The sequence below is a fragment of the Tamandua tetradactyla genome, chromosome 21 (assembly GCF_023851605.1).
Source record: "Tamandua tetradactyla isolate mTamTet1 chromosome 21, mTamTet1.pri, whole genome shotgun sequence".
Taxonomy (NCBI): domain Eukaryota; kingdom Metazoa; phylum Chordata; class Mammalia; order Pilosa; family Myrmecophagidae; genus Tamandua; species Tamandua tetradactyla.
This window is the reverse complement of record NC_135347.1, coordinates 61,083,958-61,105,377: the sequence shown is the minus strand read 5'-3', so window position 1 is coordinate 61,105,377 and position 21,420 is coordinate 61,083,958. Positions and strand designations below refer to the sequence as shown.

The 21,420-nt window shown below is 46.4% G+C and overlaps 1 protein-coding gene across 5 annotated transcripts in view; it reads left to right on the top strand.

The window, feature by feature from the left end:
* Nucleotides 1-20,287, top strand: part of CARTPT (CART prepropeptide) — a 29,166-nt gene extending 8,879 nt beyond the window's left edge. The window contains exons 2-8 of one of the 5 annotated variants that reach the window (XM_077139513.1): nucleotides 43-300; nucleotides 608-740; nucleotides 10,178-10,376; nucleotides 15,588-16,334; nucleotides 17,686-17,810; nucleotides 18,854-18,937; nucleotides 19,764-20,287. In XM_077139513.1, the coding sequence (XP_076995628.1) occupies nucleotides 16,310-16,334; nucleotides 17,686-17,810; nucleotides 18,854-18,937; nucleotides 19,764-19,871 (342 nt within the window). In that variant the 5' untranslated portion in view covers nucleotides 43-300; nucleotides 608-740; nucleotides 10,178-10,376; nucleotides 15,588-16,309 and the 3' untranslated portion in view covers nucleotides 19,872-20,287. Of the gene's footprint in view, nucleotides 1-42; nucleotides 301-607; nucleotides 741-3,250; nucleotides 3,873-10,177; nucleotides 10,377-15,587; nucleotides 17,282-17,685; nucleotides 17,811-18,331; nucleotides 18,491-18,853; nucleotides 18,938-19,763 lie in introns of those variants that run through there. The other 4 variants (XM_077139515.1, XM_077139514.1, XR_013167212.1 and 1 more) reach the window with 4 other exon arrangements.
* Nucleotides 20,288-21,420: the final 1,133 nt, after the last annotated feature.

Here is a 21,420-nt window from a genome sequence, read left to right as displayed (position 1 = left end):
TTACTCTTTTATACTATTTATCATATAAATACATGTCTTTAGGGATTTAGGTTGTTTACTAAAGTAAACCAGAATCCAGCGTAGAAGACGGCCGTCTGTGTGCACCAGAGTTTCACCGAGTGTAAGAGACTAAGCGCAGAGAGTTTGCTGTGTCTGGAGCCTACATACTCCATAACACAATCTCAGTCAACCATCTGGAGAGCTCATTTAAACAGCCGCAAACTCATGGAGCCCAGAATGGGAACAAGGCCTTGTACCCTGTACAGCTTACGGTCATACCCGGACACAGCTCAGACCACGGTGGGTTGAGAATTAAAAAGGATTGATAGAGTCCCTTGAGGGACCAAAGAAAAAAATATGGAACTAGTAAGCTTTCCTATCTGGGAAAGTACCCTCTCAAACATTGGGGACTTACAGGAAAATAGGCCAAACTCTTGATTTTGAGGATTGCCCTTAACAAAATTTATTTCTGTAGCAGAGAATCTAAGCCTACCTATAGTTATGCTTAAGAGTTACTTCTCGAAAACCTCTTTTGTTGTTCAGATGTGTCCTTTCTCTCTCTAAGCCAAATTCTACAAGGAAACTCATTACTCTCACTTCTATATAGGACGTGACATCCAGGGATGAAAGCTTCCCTGGCAACGTTGGACATGACTCCCAGGGATGACCCTGGTCCTGGCACTGAGGGATTGGCAATGCCTTCCTGACCAAAAGGGGGAAAAGAAAAGTGACAAAACAAGGTATCAGTGGCTACGAGGGTCCAAATAGAGTTGGGAGGTATTCTGGAGGCTACCTTTATGCAAGCTTCAGCTACACATTGCTAATTGCCAAGGTTTGCCAAATCAACCAACATCCTGTTAACCCTAAAGAACACCTAGGGCCCTAAGTGAGACTCTATAAAAGTTTCACGCATGGAGTTTACTTTCTTGAAACCCAGTACCTCCAGAGGGTTCCTAGGCTAGACAAATCCTGAAAACTGACAGGGGGCAGCCTCTCCAAGAATATCAACTAATTCCATCCCCTATCCCTTATCAACATGAAAGAGTGAGAATGGGCAGAGCCCAAAGATCCCTATAGATTGGGAGAAGGATCAAAGAAGGAGGATTTATAACAGAGAAAACAGAATTTAACAAATGAGTATGACTGCTGAATCACTGTATTGATATTTCTTTTAGCCCCCAGGGTTTTGGCGCAATTAGAAGGAAAAATCTGAAATAGTGGAATAGTAACCCATAACAAACTCTGAAATCTGTTCTGTAACTGCTTGTTAAAATGTACTTGGAAAATTATTGGGTTTTTTCTTTCTTTTCTTTGTATATATATATATATATGTTTACAATTTAAAAAAAAAGACCACAATGCTGTGATACTGAGTATTGTCTTCTTTCCTTGCTGCTAAGAGAAACACATACAGTCCTTAAAAAAAAAAAGAGAGAGAAACACATACAGTTGGTGGGCTTAACCACAGAAATTTGTTGGCTCCTGGGCTTGAGGCAGGGGAAGTCCAGAAGTCGAGGTATCAGCAAGATGGTGTTTCCCTGAAGGCCGCGTGCCCTGGTGGCTGCTGCCGGTCCCCGGGCCCCCGCGGCAATCCGACAGAACCGCGTGGGGATTGAACCCAGGCCTGCGTGGTGCCAGGACACCGTGTTGTGCCTCTCCACTTACAAGTCAAATTTTGAGGGAAGTGATGGACCATGTGTGATGGTTAAATTCACGTCTCAGCTTGGCTAGATTACGGCGTCTAGTCGTTCGGTTAGGCAAGCATTGGCTTGATCGTTACTATGAGGATATTTCGTGCATTTAAATCATCAGTAAGTTGATTTCATCCATGGCTGATTGCATCTGCAGCCAACAAAGGAGATTGCCTTCAGCAATGGGAGAAGCCTCATCCAATCCATTGACGTCTGTAAAGGAAGAACTGATGATTTCAACAGTCAGAAAGAAGAATTTCTACCTCTGCTTCAGCCAGTCAGCTTCTCCTGGGGAATTAATTCATTTGGAAACGTGGACTTGCCAATTCCTACAGTTGCATGAGCCAATTCCTATAATGAATCTTATAACACTTGCATATATAGCCTGTTAGTTCTGTTTCCCTGGAGACCCTCCACATTATACTGTGGTTAATGGAAAAGCTCCCCAGAGATGCACATGGTTTCTAAGAGACGGCAATCATCCAAGGGGCTTCTGGCAGGGGAGACGTTAAAATCTCACTCTATAAATGAATTTGCATTGGGCATTTAGCTGACCATGATACATGGGAATAAATAAAAAGACTTGTAGGCGTGCTCTCAACATGAAGTTTTAATTGCACCAAGAATTAGGTTAATTAGAATTTTTAAAAATATATATTCAACAGACATTCAATCAGAGACATTTGTTTTGGACTTGAAAGTGTGTTGATTTGTGGGGGCAAGAAGTGTTGCAGCAGTATTTCTTTTCCAGGCTGACATAGTCTTATTGCTGAGCCAAGAACCATTTAATTGTCTATATCAAAGAGCTCAGGGAACTATTGGATGGTGTAACTAATGTTTGGACAAGTGGGAGAGGGTTTTAAAATGTCAAATTAGTTAAGAATCGTAGATAAAACGAGAAAGAAAAGCGTTCACTGGAGGTGGGTGGGAGTGGGCTGCGCAGTAGTAGAGGGGCCTGGCTTGATGGAAGCAAGTCGTTCAGACAGCCAGGAGAGAGGACGCTGCATCCTGTCTCTTAAAGTCTATCTCCAAGGTCAACCTGTACAGTCTCTCGTGGGCAGCCCTTTCTCAGCTTTTAGCATTCTTAAAATAATAATAATAATAATAAATTAGGAGATCCAGGTGAAGCCCCATTTCCCGAGCGCCCCGGCTGCAGCCCCGCCAGAGGTCTGGAGCTCCAGCTCACCTCCGAGCGCAGAGGGCAGGGGGCAGGGCGGGGGGCGGGGACCAGGAGCCTTTGCCGGCCCTTCACCCACTGCTCTGGGTTCCGTTCTTTCCACAGGTCCCGGCCTCCTCACTGCCCGCACTGTGCCCGGGCGCGCTGCGGGCAGAGATGGCCCCGGGCGGGGGTCCGGAGCCAGCTGGCCGGCTCAGCAGCCCCAGGCTGAGCCTCGTGTCGGTCCCTGGGAAGATGTGCAAACAACCACGGCCACTCTGGAGTGGCGTGGGGCGCGGGCTCAGCGCCACATTCGGCAGCGGCGGCGCCACTGGGGGGCTTGGGCGACACGGGGGCACTTGCGGGGAACCGCGGAGGGGACAGGCAGCCCCAGCCGCCAGGTGCTGGCCGCCCCTACCCCACCTACCCAGACCCGCCGCCGGAGACGCGCTCAGCACGCGGCCGGCTTCGGTCGCAGAAGCTGCCGGAATTCAGTCTGGCGGAAACAGGGCGGCTTCTACAAAGGGAATCTATTAAGGTGCGAGTTTACAGTTCTAAGGCCATGAAAATGTCCGAATTAAGGCATCTAGAAAAAGATACCTTCACTCCGAGGAACGCACGGGTGAAACGCGGGGCTCCTCTCGGAGCTGCATGCTGAGCTGCCAGCGCCTCTCGTCGTGTCCCAAGGCTTTGGGGCGCTTCCTTCTGCTCCGAAGTCGCTGTGGAGGCTCTGGCGGCACTGGGGGGTCTTCCCAGAGGGATCCTCCTTAAAGGGCCCCAGTTAGCCACCCACCTTGAATGGGGGGAGACACATCTCCATGGAAACCATCTAATCTAATCAACTGGGCTATTGTCGCATCTCCATGGAAACAACTTAAAAGGCCCCACCCAACAATACTGAATGTGGATGAAAGGACGTGGCTTTTCTGGAGTTCACAGCAGGTTGAAACCAGCACAGCAGGCCCCCCAACAAGTGGACCTCAGTTCTCTGATGGGGGCTAAGGCGGAACCCCCACCCCAGGCAGGTGAGTTCGAGTCATCAGCAGCTGGAATCCCAGGGACCACAGGGCAATTATCCTTGTCGGTGTGCCGTGACATTTGGGGATTCATCGTGGATAACTCCGGATGAGCTAGCCAAGATAAGCAAAGGGGAAGGCAGACAACTTGCTTCAGACGTTTGTTTAAAGGCCAAGAAAAGAAAATTATGCTTTAAAAAAAAGGTTTTTTAAAGGATATGGAACGCCGCTCACAGGCATTTTGGTTCTGTTTGTGTGACCCAGTTTTACTGAACACCGAGTATTTCCTTCCTTCCCTTTTCTCCTTGGCCTGCCCTGGAGCTGACGTCTTCTGTTTTTTTTCAACAGTTTTTTTCACACACCATACAATCCGCCCAAAGTGTACAATCATTGACTCTTGGTATAATCAATCACATAGTTGTGCGTTCATCACCAAAATCATTTTGAGAGCGTTCTTGTTGCTACAAAAAGAAAAATTCCAACACCCTTAATACCCCTACTGCTGACACTCAGCGTTAGTATAGTACTTTTGTGACACCTGATGAAGGGATGTTAAGTATTCTCCCAACCCCAGTCCATAGTTGGCATTAGTTGTATTCTTTCCCATGTTCCACTCTGTTTTGGTCTGCTAAAGCTGCCAGAATGCAGTATACCACACATGGAACAGCATTTAAAAAGGAAATTTACTGCATTACAAGTTTACAGTTCTAAGGCCAGAAAAGTGTCCAAACCAAGGAAAAGTCACCATAACTCAAGAAGGGGTGGATGACGTTCTTGGCTTCTCTCTCAGCTGGGAAGGCCCCTGGCAGGGTCTGCTGTCTTCTCTCCAGGCATCTTCAGATGGCGTCTCCAGGGCGTTCTTTCTGCCTCTCCGAAGGTCCCTGGTTGTGTGGGCTCTGGAGCTTTTTCCAAAATAGTTCCCTCTTATAGGATTCCAGTAAGCAACCCCACCTTGAATGGCTGGAGCCACATCTCCATGGAAACAACTTTATCAAAAAGATCCCGCCCTACAATATTAAATCAGGATTAAAAACATGGCTTTTCCAGGGCACACAAAAGTTTCAAACCGGCACATGCCCTATTATTAAAACCTTGTAATAGTGATGTCCATTTTTCTGGTTCATGTCCAGGGCACACAAAAGTTTCAAACCAGCACATGCCCTATTATTAAAACCTTGTAATAGTGATGTCCATTTTTCTGGTTCATGTAAGAACATTCTTATAGGTAGCTGGTGTTTTTTATCAGATTTATTCTCTTGGCCAGTGTTCTGGTCACAAACATTGTGCTTTCACTCCTAGCAATAGGCAATAAATTAATAACAATTCCATAGACGAGTTTTCCACAAAACTCCTTGGTTTCTGTCAGTATATACAGTAGTTTAAGATAACTCAGGAAAAGGAAGGAAGGAGTCCATGTCAAACTAAAAAAAAAAAAAAATACTGCAAAAGAAGGAATTCTCAGATTGTGTCATACTTCCTCCACAGAATGTTCATACTAGAACCAATCAATTAAGTAGATGATCCTTTTAATGATAATCAATATGCTTTATGGAAGACCCTGGGGATATGAAATTTATGAAGGATAGAAAAGCAATAGATTAAAGGACAGCAGATAAATTATACTTTATGAATGTTAGGTCTATTTCTCCCTTCATGATTAACAGCTAATAACATAGACTCAGGGTTTTAAGTGAAAATACTGAACTGAAATCCCTTGTCATCCTATTCTTTGGGAAAGACAATGTAATGAGTAGAAAGCACAGAGGCTTTGGAACAGATCTGCCTCAAATCCCGGCTCCACCACTCAGGCCACTGTGTGACGGGAGACATATCATATATTCCACCTGAGCGTTCTGCTTCTCATCAATACACCTGGCAGGTTGCTGCGTGTTGCACACACACACGCATTGAGATATGGTGTGAGATATTTATTAATCTTGATTAATCTGCATGTAGGTTTTAGCTGGTCATCCGCTGAATGCACAAACCATGCCTGTTAACTTATAATTGGTGGCCTGACAAGTCACAGTTAGGGGCACTTTTAAGTGTTATGAGCATTTCTATGCCTTTGCTTAACCTTAAAAAATTACAATCATTCCAATGCATAACTTTAAATACGCATTTGTTTTTACTTCAACACTGTGTGTACAAGTGTTTCCACGACTTGCATGTGATCCTGGCCGTGTCTCCGGGCCCGTGCTGGCCTGTGCTCACACAGTTGTGAGTGCAGTCCTTCCACGCCGCCACCGTCCGCTGGCTGGAGATTCCGCCATTGGCATCATCAGCGTCTGAAGGCTGCAGAGGCCACACACTTGAAATTGGGCTGGCTGGGTTCAGCCTCAGCTGCGCTACCTCCTGTGTGGCCTCGAGGAATTTGCTGACCTTTTGCATGCCCAGTCTCCTCATCTGCAAAAAGGGGCTAATGCACAGGGTCAGTGGGAGACAGATGAATCACTGTTTGTAGAACTGAGCACCGTTCTGAGCTCTGAGTGCTGTGAAAGTGCTGGGCCTGAAAGGGTGACTTTGTTGATTTTTAAAAAATAGATAAAATACTCTAATATTTTGCTTATAACTCTTAAGGTACTATTAGTAACTATTAAAATGTTGGCATAGTATACATTATTCCTGATACAACTACTTAAAATAAATGTATCTGTGAAGCAGTTGATACATTAACATTCAGCAAATAGTAGGCTCTTACTCTATCAGAGAAGCAACCTAGGTTAGATTACATTTAAAGGACATCCTTTAGAGTCAGCTGTACCAAGCTTTGAAAGAAAGCAGCCTTCTAGAAGTACATTGTTTTCGGGTTTGGGAGACGTGTGGTGACTGCTGCTGAGCTCTGCTAATACCTCAAAGCCAAGGCATTGGGTGACGGTGGCTGGGGGTCACTGCGATACGGTGGCAGGTGAGGGCCTTTGGGCATTTGTCCTTTGTTCCTTCCGTGGCTTCGGCTCCTATTTCAGAGCTACACCTTGGAAGTGTATGTTGGACCCAGCGAGGAGGCCTCCTGGCCTGGCTGGCTGGGGGGACAGTGGCCCCTTCTCGGCAGCAGGCTGCTTACCCCTCTGGCCTCCTTGCATGACCCAGGAGGAGCTGATGGAGCTCAGGGCCAAGGGCTCAGATGCTGCCATTCACAGGCTGTGTGACTGCTTAACCTCTCTGAGCCTTAGTTTTCTCCTCTGAAAATGGGATACTATTCCTGCACCTTAGTTTAAGTGAGAAATGCCTGTAAGTGCTTTGCTCAGTGCCCGGCTCAGACCAGGGGCCATGAGTGGGAACGTACTGTTACAAGGGCAGTGCTGGGGCTCTGATGTTGAAAACCACTGAGTGTGCTGCCCCCCCCCCCCAGGACAAATGTGTCTCTTCTTCAGGGCTGCTGTTCTATAAGAAACTCTATTCCATCCTAAAAATTAATTATGATATCCCCCAATTTCCTCACTATACACTGTAAAAGGTTTCCCCCAACCTATTTCCTAATGCTACCTGCTTTTGGAGCTCAACTTTCCCTGGAGGATGCAATTATAAAGGAATAAGCTGCCTCTTGGCAAGACGCAGGCTTACCAAGGAAATGGTCCGCTGCCCTGCCCCGAGGCGGGACCCTGCCCATTACAGCCCCACGACCCTGGTATTTCCAGGCAGGGGGAGAGGTAGGAGGGCTGCCCAGGCAGAGGATGTGCCTGGAAAGCTGGCCGCCCACTCATTTAGTGCTCAGAACTCTTGATGCAGCAGCACGTGCTTGTGAGACCAGGTCCTGGTCCTCAGTGAGTCTGTGGCCCAACGAGAGTGACGAGTCACTGCGCATGAATCCCAGGTAGTGGTGGGCGCCCAGTGGGAAAGGGAGCCCTGGAGAAAGAATAAGGATGGGCAGCTAAATAATGAGGTGACATTAGAGCAAGAGACCTAAAGGATGGGCAGAAAACATCTAGGAATTTGTGTGTGTGGTGGTGGTGGGGGGGGTTGGGGAGTGGCATGAAATAAGATCTGCAGCATAACAGATGCTCAAAAAGTAAATGAAGTGCCTCAAAAAACTAAAGAACTACCTGTGACCCAGCAATCCCACCCCTAGACATATAGCCAAAGGAAGGCAACAGATATTTGTACACCAATGCTCATAGCAGCCTTATTTAAAAACTAAAAGGTGGAAACAGTCCAAGTTTCCATCAGCAGATGAATGGAGAAACAGCATGCCGTGCCTAACACAACGGAATGTTACTTAGCTACAAAGGGGAGTGACATTCTGACACGTATGACAACATGGGTGAACTGTGAAAACACTAAGTGAAACAAGTCAGACACCAAAGGACGAATATCGTATGGTTCCACTTTTAGGAAATACCTAAAATACGCAAGTTCATAGTGACATGAAGTAGATTGGAGCTTAGCCGAGAGGTGAGGGAAAGTGGAATGGGGAGCTATTGTCTAATGGGTACAGAGTTTCTGCTTGAGGTGGTGAAAAGGTTTTGGAAATAGATAGTAAGGATGGTTGGGCAACAATGTAATTAATGCCACTGAATTGCACACTTAACATGGTTAAAACAGAACATTTTATGTCATTTAAGGCACAAGCGATGTCTCTGTCCCTGGTGAGCCTGGTCCAGAGTGCAAATGGCAGGAAATGACATTTGCATTTGGGCAAAAAGCATTGTAAATACGCCCACAGCTGTGGCTTCTCTGGGTTCTGAGTCAAGTTTCGGAGGACGCAGGGAGGGGCCCTTGTCCTTCCCTCACCAGGAGGGCCTCAGGGGTCTCCCGTCACCCGGGCAGAAGGGTTTCCACCAGGCGCCAGTCACATCTCAGACGCGAAATGGCCAGTTCTGTTTCATGTTTGGAAGGACAGTCAGAGCGTGGACTTAAGGACTCAACTTGACATTTTCCAGCTTCCAGCTTCCAGTGGAAAATACTTAGTTTTTCAAGAGGTGAGGAAGATCTGGACCACAAGGAAATCTCTTTTATAATATTTTAAAAAATTTTCAGAATGCAGATTTTATCTCTCTCACTCCTTTTTCTCATCTCCTTTCTTTTTAATGACAAAGTTGACAAAATACAGTAGAAGGATTCACAATGAAAACCCAAAGGAAATGACTGGGTATTCAGAGGATTTGGGTTCAAATCTTGCTATTCCATCTCACTTGCCTGGGGACCTGGAAACAATTACTCAGACGATCACTTCTGTCATCTATAAAATGGGAAAACAATCTCTGGTCATGGTGAGGATAAGCACGTCTTTCTTCAAGGTTTAATTACTTATCTTCCCCATTTGGGGGCTTAATTTTGCCTGCCAGCTGCTCTGGGAAAGCTGCTTGGAATGTGTTCATGACCTCTAACTCTCTACTGAAACTAAGAGTGACTTTTCCGGTCCGGACTGACTCCCAATAGAACTTCCTGTGTTTTATGAGTGAAGAGCGTTGGAATCCTGGAAAGGCTTGTCCTTGGGGGTTTGTAGGACTTGGATTTGTGGGACAAAGTCTGCCCCCTGTCGTTTCACTAGAAGATAAAATGATTTCCTGAGCAGTGGTCTCCATGCACCCTAGTTCAGGATCGTTGTGGGGCAAGTTTTTCAAACTACATGAGCTGCCCTGCACAGAAATTCTGGTATCCCAGATTCTGGGGAAAAGATATGAGCATATATAGTTTGGAAAACAAAAGTTTTTGGTTGACTATTGTATTTCCACCAGAGGTTCCATCTATGTATTCTCCCACTAATGCATGAGGTGTCAGAGATTGGCCGGTTTTGGGAAAGCCATCTGATGAACTTAGATTAAAGGGAGAGGAACAGTGCATTGACATTCCTGTAATGCCTGTGGGTGACCCTGAGAAGACTAAGCTTGGCCAGTCCCTTCCTCTTTGGTAAGCTAAATCTTCCCACCCTGAAAGCTTCACTTACATCACGACCTCCAGTTGTCCCAGCTGAGACAGTGGCTTTCTGCAGTTTTAATTTATTCATTGTCTGAATGACTTGTTTAACAATTCAACAGCCAATTTATGTCCCAGCTTCTGTCTCAGTTGAATACAATCTGTCTTTTACTGTTTAATTTTCGCTTATTTCTCTCTAGTGGAAACAGCACTGATGTGAATTTTAGTTCCAGCTTTACTCCTGAGTGAAAGTACATTTTTTTTGACGGAGCTCTTGTGGAAGGTTGTTTCTGACATGATTCCCAAGGGTTCTCCCCCTCCTGGGATTCGTGCCCTCGTGTGACCCCTGAAGAGTGGGGTGGACACAGCGGCTAGAGCTTGGGAAAAGGGACGGAATGTCACTGCTGTGATTAGGTTGGAAGAGTTGTAAGTTCTGTTTTGTTGGCATTCTCTCTCAGGCTTGCCTAGTTCTTGCTCTGATCGAGAGGGTCACCAGGCAAGGGATTTAGGGCACCTTCTGGTCAGCAGCCTATGGAGAACCGAATCCTGCTAGCCACCAACGACTGACCCCGGAAGTGGATCCTGCCCTAGGTCAGCCTTGAGGTGACAGCAGCCCTGGAGGATGCCTTGTGAAAGGTCCTGAGGCTGAGGACTCAGGTAAGCGGCACCTGGACTCCTGGTCCACAGAAACGATGAGCTAATTGATGTGTGTTGGTTTAGGCCAGTAAGTTTGGGGGAAATTTGTTATACAGCAGGAGATAAATGATACTAGCTATGTGATGAGTTGATGGACATATTAGTATGCTTACCTGTATCAGTCAGATTGGGCTAAATTAAGCTGCATAACAGATGACCCTAAAAGCTCAGTGACTTACATCCATCCAAGTTTATTCCTCACTTATACTACACGTCCACTGAAGGTTGGTGGTAGCTCTGCTCAACATTTTCTTCCTTCCAGAACTCTTTGTAACCTAGAGTGATCGAGCTGCTCTATCTGGAGCATTACCAATCATCATGGAAGAGGGAAGATAAAGTAGGGCAAAGTATTGTTCTGGTTTGCTAGCTGCCAGCACGCAATATACCAGAAATGGAATGGCTTTTAAAAAGGAGAATTTAATAGGTTACATGTTTACAGTTCAAAGGCCGAGAAAATGTCTCAATTAAAACAAGTCTATAAAAATGTCCAATCTAAGGCACCCAGGGAAAGATACCTTGATTCAAGAAGGCCAATGAAGTTCAGGGTTTCTTTCTCAAGTGAGAAGGCACATGGTGAACACAGTCAGGGTTTCTCTCTCCTCTGGAAAGGCACATGGTGAACACGGCATCATCTGCTAGCTTTCTCTCCTGGTTTCGTTTCATAAGCTCCCCGGGAGGCGTTTTCCTTCTTCATTTCCAAAGGTCGCTGGCTGGTGGACTCTCTGCTTCTCATGGCCATATCGCTCTTCACTCTCAGAATCTCTAGCTTTCTCCAAAATGCTTCCTCTTTTATAGGATTCCAGTAACCTAATCAAGACCCACCCAAATGGGTGGAGACATGTCTCCACCTAACCCACCCTAACAACCACTCTTGATTAAATCACATCTCCAGGGAGATGATCTGATTACAGATTCAAACATACAGTGTTGAATAGGGGTTATTCTGCCTTTATGAAATGGGATTTTGATTAAAACATGGCTTTTCTAGGGGACATCCATCCTTTCAAACCAGCACAAGGATGTACTGGTTTTTATTTTTAAATTATTTTTGTTTTTTCATTTGTACTGGTATTTAAAGCTTCCCTCTAGAAACGACACATCACATTTCCACTTGCTAGGTTGACCAAAGCAAGTCCATGGCCTTATCTGAGTTCAGCATGGCATCAAAGCATGATCCTCCAAAGAGGAGTCCTAAATGCTGGGAACTGTAACACAGTGCGCCGCATGTCATTGTACGTAGATAGGGCCAGAGGGACTGGTGCCAAAGGCTGCCACGACACCCAGAAGGGAGAAGAAACAGCTCACATTCTCAGATGGTGGGGGTGTGAGCCCCAGAGCCAGTCTAGGAGAGGAGACTATGGATGAAAAACTCTCTTTCATAGAAAAGGGTGGGAAATCATGGGGCACTGAAGGAAGTTGAAGATTTTTAGCATCCTCATAAATCACCCTCCTAAAATCTCCCCAAAACAGTGACCCTCTCTGACAAATGCAGCTTCCTGACATGTCTCTGGGCATCACTCTTCCAACCGGACTACCACACACCAACCTCATAAAGCTTCTTGTGCATAGAAATATATGAGCCCCCAGTGTATACAGCCATATTCATACAGCTAAGCTGGGGTTTCAACAGTTGCATTCCAGCAGTCAATTAATAGGAGAGGAAAGCTTGACACACGACCTTGGACAAGCCTATCATTTTTTCTGGGTTTCAGTCTTCTCAAAGTCCCCCTCTAATTTCACCTTCCTGAGAAGTCCCAAAGTCCCTGTGGGATTTCTGCAAATGTTGGAGGAGTTTAAGGATTGGCTGCTCATCATTCATTTCAGAGGCCTGACTAGACTGGCTTTAGAGAGGCTTCTCGATAGGAAATTCAGACGTCTGAGTGCCAACACATCTAGCCTTGCAGAGCAGCAGAAACTGGGCCCTGATTTAGCTGGTGAGCCATGCTAGCATGATGGATCTGCTGTTAAAACCAGAACCAGATTAAAGAACTGCTGAGACACAGTAGGTAAATGTCAGGGCCAGAAAGCCCCCAAAAGTAAAGGAAAGACTAGTTAATAATCCTTCTTCCTATGAAACATACTTTTGCCCTCAGGCTCTGCCTCTTTGGATCTTGCAAGATGGTTTTCTGTTTCTCCCAAGGTTTTAGTTTATGTCAAAATAAATAGACTTCACGTAGCAGAGTTCTGGAAGAGGCGTAGAAGAGTCCCAGAATTGTGGTTTTAAAAGTGACCTTAGGTGCTGTCTAAACCAAACCCCTGCCCAACACAGGAATAGTTTCTCTCACCATTAGGATGCCCTGGAATTGGTTTGAAACTTCCCAAGACTCTCTAGGATGTGATTCTGTCCCAGTTTCTTTTCCAGACAAGAGTGTGGAGGTAATACCCTTTCTTCCAGTCACTCAGCAAGTTTCGTATTTTGGAAACATCTTTCATTTTGCAACTGAAATGCACTTGTTGTCGGAGAAACTGTCGAGAGAGGCTCTGGTCTGTACTTGGGAAATCCTACTTCTAAAAGGGACTATTTGTGAAATTCTGTTCCCCTTTCAGGCATATTTTTTTCCTGATATAAGAATGATGATGGTGTTTCTAGATAGTAAGTTGGCAGTGCCTCTAAACTACTTGATTAATCTATCCTATATTAGATTGTATATTTTACTGAAGGGTCGTCTTATTAGTGACCAAAGGCGACCTTTCATTTCCCAGCGACTAACTTTCCTCTCCAGATGTGTGTATCGGTACTACGCTAAATGCTGGGAGCCCAAAGGTGATTAGATCTATTCTTTGCCCTCAAAGATGTCCCCAGGTAGGCAGTGATAGAAACGACTGACAGTAATGTGAAATTAAGTATATTAACAAATATATGTACAAAGCTGTATGCAAACAAAGATGAAGCAAACATGGTGTCGTGATGGAACGGTGAGTGAAGGAGGCTGAAGGTAGGTGCCCAGTGTGTGCAAGGACAGTCCAGGCACAGGGAGGGACAGGAGAAAACCAGAGACAACAAGCAGAGGACGTGGCAGTAATCAATGCTTTTCTACAAATAGAAAATGGTAGCACTGCCCTTCCGAGTCCACTTTTGATTTGGTGGAGTCATGTAACTTGTTAAGACTGATGGGGTGGGAGCAAAAAATGAAGTATCACTTCTGAGCCAAAGCTTTTAATTGCTGATGCAAGACTGTTAAGAGCTCTTTTTTCTCTGGAACACAACTAACAGCATCACAGGTGGTGTCTGCTCTGTCACCCTGGGCCCCTGAGTGACCACGAAGAAAAGAACACTTTGCTGACACCTGATGCACATGCAATATGGGCGAGAAATAAATCTTTGTCTTTTGCAAGTCACCGAAATTTTTTTTTTTATTATTATAGCAGTATAACTCAGTTATTCCTCTAACTCAGTGCAACATTAAGAGATAAGTATGGTATACTTGAAAAATATAAGCTCTCTGATGGGACTGGTTGGGAGTGGAGGAAAATGAGTTTGGAAATATGGGCCAGGAATAGATTATGAGAATTTTTGACACCATACTGAGAAGTTTACTTGAACTGTCGGCAATGAGCAATCATTGAAGAATTCAAATTGTTCTCTGTTAAAATCATATTCTTGATTAGCGTTCCTGATACATTCTAGCCCAGTGCCTCAGTGCTAACCCCACGTGCCATATAAACCTAGCAGGTCTGGGTCCCCAAAGTTAGAGAAGACGGGGGTAGGCATGGCACGGGACATGTGAAGGAAGTGTGCCCTGCCTTCTGCTGAGCCCAGAGAAGTTCCCCGTGTTCAAGGACAGTATCTCTGGCTCAGTGACACCTCCCTATGTCTAACAAGAACCCCTCTTCTTAGGCTGGATTATTTAGGCTGGAGAGCTTGCTCTTAGTGTCAGCATTTGAAAAACGGAATCCTTTGGGTTAATCTAATACTCTTACCTCCAGTTCATTGGATTGTTTGATCCGACTTGAGAACTATTGCTTGCTGCTCTGGATTTTTCATAGTTTGCTGTTCTGTTCTACCAGTTTCCCACTGCACTTCCCTACCTCTCACAGTACCCGTGTACCCTACTTTCCACCAGCCCCAGACCACTCATTGTTCACCTGATGTCACTGCCTCCGCGAATGACTTCGCTCATGCTGCCCCGTCCCTGCCTGCGAGGGCTCAGAGGAGGGTGTTTGCTGTTGTTGAAATTGTACCCATTCTCTAAGGCCCAGACACTCATATGCTATTTTTTCATGAACTCTCCCCTTTCCAGAGGTAATTAATCTGTGATTTCTGGGCTCCATTTTCTCTATTAGGACTTTCACCTCACTGGATTTCTTTTTATATGGGTATTTGTGGACATGATGAAATGAAAGAAAATTGTGACTTGATCATTTTAGCAGGACTCACAGTTCTTAGAAGTGTTGTGAAGATAGTGGGCACGCAGCTTTCTTTCTAATTGAATGAAAAGCATTTTTCTTCTTCAGAGGATATCTGTAAAACACATATCCTTTCCTAATGTATCACTTACACTTCCAAACTTAGCACCAACTCCAAGTGTCCTTTACTTGTAGATTAGATCTTCCAAGTGGTGATAAAGATATTTAGTCAGTACAGATCAAACATTAGTTACTCTGAAGGCTATGGATTGGAAGCTGGTAAACAGAAGATAAATGTCAGAGGAAATGAATCTCTTTCCTGGAGGCAGGGAGAGTTGAGAGCAGACAACGTAGAAATGAAAACTGTGCAACCTAGAAGATTATAAATGCGTACAAAAAAGAACAGAGTGATGTTTAACCAGGAGGAAAGTGCAGCTAATACACACAAAGAAAAATCAACTTAAATACAAATATATAACAAGTTAATGAAACTGAGGAGGTTTTAAAGTTGGATAAGACCTGATCAGGGAGGGGAGGAAGGTGGCTAATGGACAACACAGTAATCTGATATTTGGGTAATATGACAGTCCTAAAGTCCTGTGCTATACTGGGCTGTGTAGGAAAAGAAATTATTCAAAATGAAAGGAGGGAGAGAGAAGTGCAGGAACTTGGAGGAAACATAATGACCATCTTCTCATCATTTAGCCGTGGTCTCTAGAATCCTCATTTAGAAATATTAGCCAGTCTGCATTTGAAGGACCAAAACCCAAAAAAGACTCTTTTCTTTTGCCAAGTCATAAATCAATTAATGGCTTATTTTTATAGTGAAAAGTTCGGAACTCCAAGAGACAGACATTAATCAGAAGATGTTTTCCTACCTTCAAATGTTCTTCTCAGACAAGAGCACACTGTGAGTAGATCTTACTGGCCCTTGTTTCTCAGCTCCCTCTGATGAGATTTCCTCCTTGAGCTATTTTGAATAGCAGAACTGGAGTCCTTCTCTATCTTGAGAGGGGTAGGTAAGGGTGGTCTGACCACGGTAAGTCTTCACAGACACATCCTGGTCACTGCTGCTCTTCTGACAAGTGTCCTGTCTCCCTTTTCTGTATCTGAGATGAGAAGTAGTGATTCAGTTCAATTATGGCTTTTCTTTACTTGCATGGAGGCATCATGGTGAGCTTTTGTTTTATTTTGTTTTTTGTTTTCTAACAAAGTCATTACAAAGTAGGAAGAATAAAAAATTTTCCTGACAGGGTATGATGTAGGACTGCAGAACATCTCAAGCTTTTTCTCTCTTCTTTGTCATAACTTACATAAGTTATGTAAGTCATCTGATTGGTAGAAAAGGGCTTAACCTCACTGTACTGTGCTTCCTAAAGATAGTTTTTCTAGTCTTTCTGTTCACAGACATAAAAGCATTGTGACACGTTGAAGACCAAGATACCCCCTGCTTTGCTTCACAAGATCGTCAAAAACTCCTTTCCTCAACATCAGCAGGACCTGAATTTTGAGCTATTTTTCCAGTAGAAGTGGTGTGAGGGAAAGCCATGACCTCAGCACAGGTGGAACAATGTGAGAGGTAGTATTGTATTGGGGAGATCCCTATCCTCAGGAGAGAATGGACTGAAATCTTACTCGGAGTATTTATATCTTCTAAATCTTAGAATACCTTTAAGATCTCTGGAGGCGGTATTTGTGATGATGGTCAGTTTACCTCTGTAAGTCTTAAACAGTAAAATGTGCTGCCACTGAAGTTTTATTGTGCAGAATTTAAGGGTATGTGTGTAAGGCAGATCTGGAGAAGGTGTTAGATTTGTTTTCAAGTTGGATTTATCCCAGGGCAAAACATTTTGATGTTGTTAATATATGTGCTATTCATCAGAAGTGATATTACTTCTTGAATTGCTTACCAACTTGAGTAATACATTAATTATGTATTAATTATCCCAATGGCCCGTGTCATCTGCAAAGTAATACATCGATGAGAGAACGCACTGTGCATGCTTTGGATTGGGTGGTCCAGGCCATTCCAGCTAAGACTTGGATGACAAGAAGCACCAGCCGTTTGAAGATGCAGGAGGCCTTTCCTGGCAAGAATAGGTTGGGCAAAGGTCTCAAAGTGGATGTAACCAAAGTGGTTAAAGGACCAAAGAGTCTGATGAGGCTGGAGAGACGAGGTCTGGGGCATAGCGGCAGGACAGGAGGTTGGCAGGAGGGCGATGCAGACCATGCAGTGTTGTGAATAAGGGTGAGGAATTTAAACTCGGTGCTTAGCAAGATGGGAAGCCATTAGCGTGATTTAAGCTGGTTGCTGGTGAAGCAGGGGTTGGAGGAGGGTAAGAGAAATGCGCGTGGGGGCTAGCAGGCAGGTGGTAAGTGGGCTACAACTTTCAACGACTGGGTTGAAATGAGCAGAGTGATTGGATTCAGGAACAGCCGAGGGAAAGAGACTGTGGTGAAGGAAGCAGCCGGGTGGGCGGGCAGGTGGTGCAGGCATCTAGGTCTTGGGCAAGGCACTGTCTCTCCGTAGGAAGGTCATCTGCATTCAGCCTATACATCCCCCAACCTGTAAAAAATAGAAAACACAGCGTCTTCACAAGTCAATGAGGCCTGACTCACCACTGACTACTGATCTCTGGAGATATTTCCATCATCAGGGAATTGCGTTTTTTTCACCCTGGTTATTTTCCTTTTAGAAAGGTTTCCTGGATACCCAGGTGAGTGGGAGGAGTTCTGAGGCTGGTTGAATTTACTCTAGGAATACGCTGAGTACAAGCACTCAGTCACTTACCTGGACAGCCTCAAGTTTCAAAGAAGAGGAGGCAGGGAGATTTGTATTGTGCTAAAGGCCAGGAATTTTGCATATCGAATCTCTCATTTCATCCTCTTGATAATCCTGTGACGTCCATCATTTTAATCTCAGTTTTACAGAAGAAAAGGTTGATGCCCAGGTTCTTTATTTTGCCCAAAGTTACACAACTTGCAAGCAGCCGAGCCAGGATTGGAACGTGGCCGGCTGCCCTGCACTCCTCTATCACCCTGACTCAGGTTGGTTTGTTTTCCCTGCTTTCTCTTCGTTATTACCGTACAGATTTGAGCACCGACCCCCTAGTGGGGGGCGGGAGCAGCTTATCTTTCTTTTCTCTCCTGCTGGCCTCGCCTAACCCAGAGTGCCGCCTCAGCTAGCTGAGGGGTTACAGCGCCTTGCCCTAAAGGCACTTTCCATTTCCCAGCCGGGTCGGTCACCCCACGCCCCCAGCCTCAGCTCGCGCACCCCGTCACCACAGGGGCAGCGTCCGGTCGCGGGGCTGGGCGCCCTGGGGCGCGCGGGGTCCTGCTCTCTGCGCTGTAAACCCAGCTGCGCTCCCAGCTGGTTCCGGGAGCGCGGGGCCCGGGGGCATTGACGTCAAGCGGCGGCGGAGCGCGGCTGCAGATGGTGACCCGGCCTCCTCCCCTGCCTATCCTTCCTGGTCCCCCCCCCCCCCCCCCCTCGCTGCCTCCCCGGAGCCCAGCGCGACTCCCATAAAAGGCGGGAGCACGGGGAGCCGGGCCGCCGCGCGTTCAGCACCATGGAGAGCGCCCGGCCGCGCCTGCTGCCCGCCCTGGGCGCTGCGCTGCTGCTGCTGGGGCCCCTGCTGGGCGCGCGAGCCCAGGACCGCGCCGAGCTGCGGCCTCGCTCCCCGGACCTGTACCCTGCGGTGGAAGACGCGTCCCACGAGAAGGAGCTGGTCGGTATCGCCACTGTCCCGCAGCTGCCACGGGGGACCCCTCGGCACCGTCCCCGCCGCCCCTTTCCAGGGCAAGGGAGCGGGAACTGGGCGCAGACGCCGCGCAGCCGGTGCCCTCGAGGTCGGCGGGAGCCCGCGGGCTGTAGCGCGAACCCCTCGTCCGGCCCTCGGAGGCTCCCGCGCCCGGTCGCACCCGGGCAGCGCTCCCTCGCTGACATGCCACCCCTGGGCTCTTTCTGGCGAACCCCACGGCAAGAGTGCGGGCTTGGGTCGGGGCCCCGGGATCAGGGCTGGAAGTGGGCGCCCGGGCCGGGCTCGCCGCGGAGGCGGTAATCCCTGCGCCGGGCGGGCGCTGTGTTGCAGATCGAAGCGCTGCAGGAAGTGCTGAAGAAGCTCAAGAACAAACGCATTCCCGTGTACGAGAAGAAGTACGGCCAAGTCCCCATGGTAAGGCTTCGGGACCACCCCTTCCCGCGCCTTTCCGAGAGAAAACACGCCCCGTGCATCTGGCCCGCGCCCTTCTCCCTAGTCCGTGGCTAACTAGCGCGGGGAGCCCGCGGGCAGGATTGTGCGTACTCTCCGATTCCACCGCCAGCCTCCGCCTGGGTCCTCAAGGTCAAAAGGTGACCGCCATGGCAGAGGGCTGGACGCTGTCCCCGAGCCAGCTGTCGGGTCTGGGTGGGAAGGAGTCTTTCTGACAATGAGCTTTTGGTTTCACCTCATGAAGGATCCCCTGAGTTGGAAGACAACTTTGAATCCACTTAGTTTTTGTTGCCACGTTTCTCCCTGGTTTTCAGAGCACTGTCAATTTTAAACTCTAAACTCTAGGGTCAAAATTCCTGATTCAGGGCTCATCGTATTCCTTTGGCAGCTCCAGAACTTCCCGCCCCCCACTTTAATCTTCCTTCTTGGGATGAGAAGAGAGAAAGCAGGGAGCAGGGGATGTGGGGAAGTGTGGATCCATTGCTTATTTTTTTTGTGGAAATGGCTGGCTAATTTTTCCTTCTGGATGTACAAGAAAATTAGCCCAAAGATGTGACCTTTTCCCACAAAAAGATGGAAGAAAAGAGGAGGGTCCCAATACTTTAACTTTGTTTTCTTTTTTCCCTCCTGCTGAAATCATAAGGGTAAGTCTCCCTGCTTTTTAGGTCTGAGCATACTTTGTCCTCCGGTGCTGGTGGTGGGGTGTGTCCCCAGGCAGGGAGAACTGGTGGCGGTGGGAGCATGTCCCCAGGAGCCAGGCTGCCGAATGACCACACATGTGTTGTTGCAGTGTGACGCTGGGGAGCAGTGTGCCGTGCGAAAAGGGGCCAGGATCGGGAAGCTATGCGACTGCCCCAGAGGAACCTCCTGCAATTCCTTCCTCCTAAAGTGCTTGTGAAGGCGCACCCCCCCCAACTCTCCCCTCCCTTCCCTAAGAGGACCCCGCCCTCATCCCTTGACTTCAGCTTTCACAACCAAGTCTTTATTTCCCTCCGTGGGCCACGGGGCTGTTCTGCTGTTTCCAAATAAAATAACACATTCGATGCTACAATGTGAAGATAATGCTGTGTATGGTGTTGCTGTGTGTACAAAGTGTTCTTTTCCTCATCTTAGTTGTGTGACAATTTCTCGTGTGTCTTTGTGTAAGGAAGGGGAACTTTGCTCTGGAAATGGTATTTCTGTATGCAGCATGACACGATGAATATTAGATCTGGCTCACCTCGGCAGATGACATCACAACCTGGAAAATAAAATACCCCAGGCAACCCAGATTGAAGCTGTACAAATTATACATAATAAAGTGTTTTAAAGTAATTGCTCATAGGGTATTGTTTCTACACAAGTAATTTAAGTGGGAATGGTGGGATTAATCAAGCTGTTGTTTTTCAAAGAGGAATTTTTAAAAATAGTGTCTGTTGGGAGACATTACCTTGGGCCCAGGGAGTTTTGATTGTTAATTAGGGGTTTGCCACACAAGATTTGGTACACTCTATTTTTCTTTGATGGTGGTGGTGGTGTGTGTGTGTGTGTGTGTGTGTGTGTGTATGATATGAGATGGGGATGGTAGGTGTTGAGCTCATATGATTTTGATTACTAAAATCTTCAGATAAACCTCAACTTTTAACCACAACTTTTGTTGTGGCAATTCTTTTATCAAGAAATATACATTGATGAAAAGAAATGGACCCTTCGGGAGTTATTTTTTCCAAAGGAAGGGAAATAGTTGGATCAGGCATTTCCAAGGGCATGAGACCCAATCATTCCTACCAGTAAATGCACAGCCCTGAGAAAATAATCTGTCCAAAGGGAAAACAATCATTTCAGTAAATAGCTTTGAGGTGAACTAATGGAAATTGTTGGGGGCAGATTCAAGTAAAGAAATACAAACATCTTAAATGTAAAGTTTAGCAACCTTTAAAAGTTTCTGGGTGCTGACACGAGGCCACATTTTCAAAGGCTTAAACTAGATCAAGGCCCATTTGAGAAACAGCAGGATGAAAGAAGTACATGCCACTGGATTCACAATGCCAACACAAGAGGCACCTGCATAACGGCAGCATGTCAAAATCAAGTCCCTCCACAGATTCAGGGGAGACAGAGGATGCTGAAGGAAAGTGTTCTCACCCACTATTAACATTTACAGTGTTCTTATTATTACTATTAGCATGCCTAATCTTCATTACAGTTTTGCAATGTAGATATTATTACCACTTTCAAAGGAGGAAATAGAGGCCAAGAGGTATTAAGGAACTTGCTTACGTCATACGATGCCAGAGTCATGATTTCAGCTCTAATCCCTCTGACTCCACAGATTTGTCTTTTCCCTCCGTGTCGTTCTGCTCCATTGGCCAGGCTGTTATGTCCCTAATTCCCCAGACAGCACTTTTTTTTTTTTAATAGAAATGACCTCACTGGGGGCCAGGGGCCATTTTGGGGGTCTCATTTTC